The sequence below is a fragment of the Nematolebias whitei genome, chromosome 17 (assembly GCF_014905685.2).
Source record: "Nematolebias whitei isolate Nwh7 chromosome 17, NemWhi1, whole genome shotgun sequence".
NCBI lineage: Eukaryota > Metazoa > Chordata > Actinopteri > Cyprinodontiformes > Rivulidae > Nematolebias > Nematolebias whitei.
This window is the reverse complement of record NC_056514.1, coordinates 30,982,749-30,991,693: the sequence shown is the minus strand read 5'-3', so window position 1 is coordinate 30,991,693 and position 8,945 is coordinate 30,982,749. Positions and strand designations below refer to the sequence as shown.

General features: G+C 41.1%; 1 protein-coding gene across 1 annotated transcript in view; it reads left to right on the top strand.

Annotated features, from left to right (window-relative positions):
• Window positions 1–1,463, top strand: part of ascc1 (activating signal cointegrator 1 complex subunit 1) — a 13,294-nt gene extending 11,831 nt beyond the window's left edge. Inside the window, exon 9 of the mRNA XM_037691105.1 lies at window positions 1,030–1,463. Within this exon, the coding sequence (XP_037547033.1) occupies window positions 1,030–1,146 (117 nt within the window). The 3' untranslated portion in view covers window positions 1,147–1,463. The remainder of the gene's footprint in view (window positions 1–1,029) is intronic.
• Window positions 1,464–8,945: the final 7,482 nt, after the last annotated feature.

Genomic DNA, 8,945 nt, shown 5'->3' with positions numbered 1-8,945 from the left:
GGGGGGGGGTTACCGAGGAATAGCCCCGCTCGGTGAATCCCTCAACTCTGGTGATGGGAGCGGACTGGGGACCGACTCCTCTAATCTACCAGGAAAGAACCGTCTGCGGCCTCGCCCGTGGAACGTCCTGTTGGAACGCGAGGCCGTATGGATCAAGACGGTGAGCCAGAGTGGAGCCCAGTGAAAAATAACCTTTCCGCCGATCATCCGAACTGGCGGGAAAAGGCGAGGGACGTAGAAAAAAGGGGTCCCTTCATGTCAGCCTCCTCCTGGGTTCCGCCGGGCAACCCCTGAGGGCGCCGTCGGCCGGGAGCGGTGTGATCGCCGATGCGAAACGAGGTGGGATGGGGTGAGCATTCACTCAGCCCCCCTCCACCTACACTACGCTCCCCAGGAGGGAAAGAGCAGCGGGGCTGCAGCTGAGCACGCCTTGCCCCGGAGGAACCATCCGGTTCGCCCCGAGGGTCGGCGATAAGAGGAAAACCACAAGATGGCGTTGTCCAGCGTGTAGTGACCTGTCACTGGGAAATGTTCCACGACGCTTACCTTGGAATAAGACTGCTGTCATCTTCTCCTCGGGGAGGAGAACTCACCGGACGACCGGAGGTCGACTGCCGGGCCAAGCATCTTTCGCAAAGGTTGGTCATTTACACAATTTATCTTCTTTGTTCTTCTGACAGTGCTATATTAGCTCGCTGAAGAAAAAATGGGAGCCGATTTCCCGCTCTTAACGTAATTTATACGGACCGGGTGGGCCCACACAGCAGGTGGGCGTGGACTAATTTTTTTTCAGTGCTTATGCTCTGCATAACGGGATAAACCATCAGCGACAGCCTTAAAGGGCGAAGCCTATATGAAATAGAACACAAATATGTTACTCTTCTCTTTGTCAATAAATAATTTTGATATTTTAACACTTATCAGATAAAAATGTTTTTTTAAGGATGTACGTTTGAAGACACTCTGAGCTATCTACAATAAAATAGTTTTGAAGCTTAAATGTATATATTGTTTTGTTTTCCTTCACAGAAATTTGCTGCGTTTTGTTTCGGTGGCTTCGAGCTGAACGCTGTCCACCTGTCTCAGAGATATTCGACAGACTGCACTGGCTACTACACATCTGCTGGGAGCGTACGCTTCTCTTGATCCTCGGAGGAGCTGAGCGTGTAATGAGGTGCAAAATGAAGGTCATTGCAGCAGTCTCATGCAGGGTTTTGCCCAGGAGGTGGCAGCATAGTTTTTTTTTTTAAGCAATTTGTTCATCCTTCAGACAACTTATTTTTATGAATAAAACTAAATATGTCAAAAAGCATTTTGATGGAACAAGCAAACAGGAAACCAAATAAAAATGTCAAATCTGTGTTAAACTGTCCTCGTGAATTAGTTTTCCTGATCTTGAAGACGATTCAGATTGAATTTTTAACATTTCAGGCTTTGTGGTTGACGAAAGACTTTCATATAAAATGGGTTCAGATAAATATTTTTATCCTTTTGATGCATCAAATAAATGATAACTTACACTTCTGCTAGTGTATGCTGTTTATTTGATTTATTCTATACCTCTTTTCCACTAATGGAGATTTTAAAAGAAAATCTTGAAGCAATAAAATTCTTGTAAGAAAGAACGAGTTTAATTTTTTTTACAATGCAGATCTTAATGCTCAGTTCAGATGTTTTTGCTCAGATTTGATGGTTTTGCGTTTTCGTTCACATTATAATTTAAATCGGACCGTCGTCAGACTCCAGTATGAACTCTTTATGACCCTAACGTGACCTGCATGCGCAGAAGACATATCACAGTCAGCACGCTGTGTTTACACAAGTAAATAAAGATGCTACACATGTTTCTGAAGTTGTACAATCAGAACCGATTAAATTATCTGATTGTTTCGTCCAGTGTTTACATTTTATCTTGCCTACTCCAGTTTAAAATCGCACATCTGGAATGGGAGTGACGCACTGAAATTAGAAACAAGCTCAAGTTTTGAACCCGTCATATTGATACAATCCAACACGTTTGTGTGTCACCGTTAGTATCCTATGTTGGTGTAAATTCTGTCATCCAGGACAGGACAAATGTCTCCATCCAATATCTTTACGCTTCTTCCTTTCTGGGTCGTGGAGGTTGATGGTGCACATGTCCAGCAGTCACGAGCGAGGAGGGGGGTACACCCTGAACAGGTTGCAAGCCCATCACCGGACATGTCAAATTGATAAAGTTTTAAAAAGACAAATCAACTGGACTTCTGTTGTGTAGCTGAAGACATGCAGAGTTCTGAGATTTAACATGATGGTTTCGATATATCAATATCTGAATCGTTCTGCTTACCCCTACTTTAATCATGTAAAAGTCAGACGACATGCGACATGACCGTTCAGACTGTGGTCACTTTGAAAAACATCAGTGGATGGATGAAAATATCAAAATACAGCAAATCCCTGCAAATCCATCCATTATCTTTACCCGCTTCTTCCATTTTGGGTCACAGGGGTCGCCAGTGCCCATGTCCACCAATCACTGTGCGAGGGGCGGGGGACACCCTGGACAGGTCGCAAGTCCATCACAGGGACACAGAGACAACCATTCACTCTCTCACTCACACCTAGAGACAATTTAAATTACCAATCAGTCTAACATGCATGTTTTTGGTCTGTGGGAGGAAACCGGAGTACCAGGAGAAAACCCACGCATGCACGGAGAGAACATGCAAACTCCCCCTGCAAATGTAACAAAAAAATAGAATTAATCAATTAAAGGCCTAGTGTTTCTTGAAGGAATGCATTTTATAATTTCTACAAGTTTCATTAAAACTCAGTGTTTTTTTTTTTTTTTGTAGATATTTTGCTCATTTGAATGCACTCACACACTTCCAGACAGGCACAAACATTATTTAGATGAATTATTTGTTCCTAGATTTTTTTATTTTATTTTATTTTTTAAAAAGCCAGGCAGCTAAGCTAACCTACTACTGGTAATTTAAAGTTACAGCATTATGTGCAATTTTGTTCCTGATTTTGGTATAAATATAGAACGATGCAAAAAGATTTTGAATTAAATAAATGTTCTATTTGTTTACTTTGTTGTGTAATCGTTGCATATATGTCATTTACATAAATGAAAAACTTGACCATTTCAATAGAAAAAATAGTTTCTGAATCTAAAAATCGATTATTGAATCGAATCGTGACACCAAAAATCGGAACTGAATCAAATTGCCAGACACAGATTTGCACCCCTAATTATTATCCGAGACCGAAAGGCAAAAAGTGGCCACCTATCTTTCTGTAAGTCGGTCACTTAGGTGAGACGTGTTCAAGCTGCTCATACGGGTCAGTGCTCGACTTAATATCCGAAGTGTTGCATCACCTGAAGGCTTCAAACTGTCTCACATGGAGAAAATAAAATCTTTATAAGATTTTGTAGCATTTTATGGTTCAACAATGAACATCGCTGTCCTGGTAGTGAAACCTGCTGTTGAAACACTTGGGCTGAGTTTTCAACACGTCTCATGCAATCCTCACATCACAGCCTCTTTGTTTCACATCTCTGTTCACCTCACTGCCTCATGAATGTGTTAATGCATCACTGATATGATTTATTACAGTCTGGGAGGTATTTTTTCGTGCTCTTTCCACATGGCTGTGCTCCCACTCCCGTCTGTTGATCGTGTTGGTGGATAGAGACACCCAACACAGAGCTCAGACACTTGCTCTTATCGTTGGACCCGTTTTATTATTTTGTTTGTTTGAATGCTTTTCCCCTCAGCTGGTGTCGCTCTCTGTTGAGCATGCAGGAGCATGATCAGACAGCCAAAACTTACACCATTGCAATGCAGACTGACAGCCATTTTTGTTTGTAAGCAATCCTGTGCTGTCCACCCTCCCAGCTCAGCAGTGGCCTGATCATTCCCAGTCCACCGACATTATCTTATATAGGAACATGCAAATTTTCTCTTTGCATGCTGAGGTTTTCTCACATGAGCGCTCAGTAGCATCAGCTTGGCATAAAGTGCATTTATTCAGACGAAAACAGACTAATTATGCACATTCGCTCTCCAGACTGGATGCTCGTTAGTGCTTCAGAAGCGCACGTCTCACCTAACCCACTCCCATGGTAATAAATGATTGGAGGTGGGTTTTTTAGAGCAGGGTAAATACTGTTTCTCTTAAACGCACGAGGAAAAAAAAAAAAGTGCAGAAAGACGGATGATTTGCAATTTAATTAAATTCGTTAAGAGTGTATTCTTGTCTCTTTTGGCAGGGACATGATTAAAGATGTGCTGCACAGATGTCCTCAGTAATGACGGCACTGAAGACATATGAAGGATCATATGCAGTGCATAAGCAAATAGACTGAAGGCATTTTGAATTAAAGTCAGACGATTTCAGTATTATATGATCAGGATCTTTGGTTTTAATTGTTGAACTGATATGTATGGCAGTAAAAGTTGCTGACAGTAAAGAAAAATATGAGTAACGTGCATCCAATTATCTAAATGGTAAAGTTCTACAGTAGAATCATTTGGATGATCTATAGGCAGATGTATTCATATTCATCTTTTTGTTTTGTTACCCGACATTTACCTGAAGGGCTGATTTTCATTGTAATTAAGATTTATGGGGACAAGATGCTTCTCCAAAGCCTCAAAACATGGCTAAAAAAAAAAGTTCCTTCTGTGTATATTTATGCATCATTGTCTGAGTAAGATGGAAATTTTCCAGGTGGTTGCAATTTGAAGTTAAATAGTGTTAACGCCTACAGATTGCTTCATTGGTAAATTGTTAATCATAATTATATTTATTTGTAAGCCAGTTAAGAGTCGTTTCAACTAGAGAAAATGCATTTTATGTGACATTTCAGTGTGAATGTTGAGTTATAAAGGCTAAAGTAGCACATGAACGACTGATGAAATTAGCTGAAGAAGCCAAAACCAGTTGTTAAAGCTAAAAAAGCAGAACACAAGCTAAAAGCTAGAAGGAGAAAAACTGTAGCTAGAAGCTTAAAGTTGTAAAAGGCCGAGCTGAAAGTAACAAAACACTAGCAAGAGGCTAAATGTATCAGAGTAGTTATAAACTGAAATTTAATTAAAAAAGAAAAAGACAAGTACGCTAAAGGGAGCAATGCTTTTGAAGTAATTTAAGAGCTCTCGTATTTCTGTGAGTTAATTTAGTAATAAGTTACAAAGGCCAAGAGTTATAGCAGCCATCTCCTGAACGAAACAAATCCTTTGATTTATGAATGGCTAAAATAACAGAATGCAGACCAAATTAAAAAACTATGGAGAAAAAAAAAAAGAGAAAATGGTGTTAGAAAATAAAATTCATTGTTGGGTAATAAATATCCAAGAAGCAAAAACTTTCAATAACTTGACATTTGAAGCTAACATGACACCTGAACGATTGTTTTAGCTCCACACGGTGTAACATTTAACACACCATATTTTCCGGAGAATAAGTCCCATCAGTCAAAAAAGCATCATGAAGAGGAAAAAAACACATTTAAGTCACTTTGGTGTTTAAGTCCCATATATTATGCGTTTATTTAATGGTCAAAACAGCTTCACGTGAACGGTGCCATCCATCGCGGCCGGAGCCGCCAGCGTTCCTCCTCTTGCACCAGCTGAGTGAAGCGAGCGCGCACTGGAAGACTTGCTGTTGCAGTTCTTAGGAATTTAAAGCGTCAGTTAAAAATAGTGTTATTAATATGGAAAAAAGAAAAACAAACATATTTAAGTTGCTTCGGAGTATAACTAACAGAACTGGCAAGTCTATGCAAAAACTGTGACTTATACGCTGGAAAATACGGTAGTTTTCACTTCAGTTTTCATTGTAAGGTCCCAATTTTTTTTATTTTTTTTTTTTTATATCTCCACAGATTCATACAATGGTTTAAAACTTCATAGCCACCCTTGTCCAATATGCTATTTGTTACACCTCCAGGTTTAGAGTATCAGAGGGTGTAACATAAAATGTGTCCAGAGATTTAAAAAAACAAAACGATGGAGTTGATTGATTTTAAAAGGGGTTTATTACAAAGAAAAATGTTCCACAGACAAAAAAAGGGATCCGGCGTACAAAATACTCTAAAGGTTACCCAAACAGAAAAGGCTACAACAACCAAAGTGGCAGTCAGCTGTATAAAACCTCTGCCTAAAACTGCCCCACTGAAGGAATGATTCCAGGAGCCTTTTATAGGGTGCAGGTGGACCTCATCATCATCTGATTGGTGCTGGTCCAGCCTCCTGGCAGCCAATCAGCTGAGTGTATTCCCACACCTGCATAAACAAAGAGAGAGACTACACAGCCTCTAGAGGCCAGGGCTGTAACATTATTTCTTCTTGTTAATAATTATAATTAAACATGATTTTGTCACTAGATGAACAGTGTTCATCACTTCATTGTCATAATGTTTTGACTCATCGGTGAATATGATTAAACCATCTTGTCACCGATGTTTGTGTGGAAGGCTCAAAATACGTCTTTTCTGTCCCCGACACATCTCTCACCCTAATTAGTCATGTGTGCTTCCTGCAGTGACAAGCTCCAACTTTTAGATCTCAATAAAAACGTACACAACTTCCTGTCAGCCTAATGGGTTAATTCTCTGAATGTATTCTTTTTTTTTTTTTTTTTTTTTTTTTTTTTGATGGCCTCCCTTCTCCCCTTACAGCCATCCTCTCCACACCATTATTATGAAATTTTTTTTATATTGACATTCTTTTTTAGGTAATTCTCTGAATGTATTCTTTTTTTTAATAGGATAGAAAGAAAGAAAAGACAAAGTAAGACTCCAAAATATAAGAAATATATACAAATAGAGCACACTTCAAAACACCCGGCCACTGTCTGTTCACCTGCAAAGAACATGACAAAACACAGCAACAAAATACATATGTATAAAGAACTTAAAATATTCATGGCTTTGCAGTAAGTTTCAATAAATATATATACCCATACCTACGCCTATATACATACATACATACATACACATGAATATACACTCACATACATATCTATATATCTACATATAAAGCCTACATAAACATCCCTGCTTCTATTTGTGTGTGGTTGTGAGCATGCATAAGTGTATAAGGCTTCTCTAATAGAACATTTATTAGTAATTGTGAAGCAGCAGAGACCCGACCCCCAAGACCAGAGGCAGACGAAAAAGGGGGGACCAGAGCCCAAGACCCCAGGAGGGACCCCGACCGCGGAGCCCCCAGAGCCACCCACACAGGGCGAACCACCCACCCACCCCCCAGAAGGGACCACAGGGGAGAACCGGAAGATCCCCACCAGTAACCACATACAGTGACCCCCCGGGGCCAACAGCGACAAACTCATAGGCCTCCGTCGGCACCCGCCACACCGATGTAGGTCCAGGTCCAGGCACCGAGGCCCGGGCACCGAGGACTCACACCACCCAGGCCAAGGCCTGACAGGGCCAGAGGACCCGAGCCCCACCAGGCAGACACCAGGCCGAGCCGACACACGCCCAAGCGCCCAGCCCCCGATACCAAGGGCCCCAAGCGCGCCGGCAGGCAAGGGCACACCCCACCAGGGGGCCGCGCGATAGGGGCGCGATGCCAAGCACCCCCAGTTGTATCAAAGAGGGGGCAGTCTCTGAATGTATTCTTGGTTATTACTGTTCTTTTATTTTAACAAGACACAGAATCTGGATTTTTTTTTTTAAATTAAAATGTTAAGCTGTTTATTTGTGTGTCAGTGTGTGTAAATGCTATTGTGTGCACTGAGTTACATAGTGTGTGTTTGTAGCAGGGAGATTTACTATACCGACTGAAAATGTGCCTTTTTATCAAACCAGTTGATTAAAAACACTTTTTTTTAAAGCTTCTAATTTAAATATGAAAACTACATCACTCAGATGAGCACATGAAACGTGAAAAATTAGATTTTGATTGGTAGCGTCATAAAATTTTCAGATTAATTACATTTCCGAAATACCTTTTTTTTTTTTACTAAAACACTGTTTGAGATAAGCCTAGTTTATCAATGCCGGACTCTCTTTTAGGTGGAGAAATTTAGTTTTGCGATTTTTAGAATCATGCTGGTCAATTTTTCAATCTGGAATTTTAAGCTTTTTAATGTATACAAGGCAGACCCACTGAAAGTTAAATGACATCATGACCAAATACATTCATTCATTCATTTAAGTTCTTCATTAGCAGTGTCACGGGGAGTCGAGGCATTTCTGCCTACTCCACATTTTGCCTATCCAGTAAAGTTTGCCAATCCTTCACAGAGCCACATAAATACAAACGAGACAGACAACTCACCCCTAGTGACAAGCTGGAGAACTTACCGTATTTTCCGGCGTATAAGTCACACCTTTTTTGCATAGATTTGCAAGTCCTTCGACTTATACACCAAAGCGACTAATATACGTTTTTTATTCCATATTCATAACGCAATTTTTGATTGAAGCTTGAAATGTTCATTCATAGACATGAACCAGTAAACATTACCAGTTGCAGCCACTAGAGGGCCCTCTAGGCTTTTATATGTTGTTCCTCTACCTCGCTCTCCCCCCACCCACACACACACACAAACTTTCGCTTAGAGACAACTGAGAAAAACAAATGCCCCCAAACAAAAAATCCTATTTTGCAGATTATAAACTGCAGTTAATAAAATATGCAGCCCAAAATGGTAATCGAGCTGCAGAAAGAAAGTTTGTAAATGGGTGGGGTCTGTGCAGTCTGTGGATTCAACCCGGTGGAAGGGACAGCCGCACGGCGATGGAGGACCTCCCCTCGTGGGGAACATTCCCCCTGTGTCTGGCTGGCTCCCGCCAGGCACATTTCCTCCACGGCAGTGTGCCATCCATCCACCTATGAATCCATCCATCCATTGCGGTTCGGCTGTGAGCTCTACAGCCTTCCTCCGCCACCCGAGCTGGAAGGAAGGGGGCAACAAAGCGCATG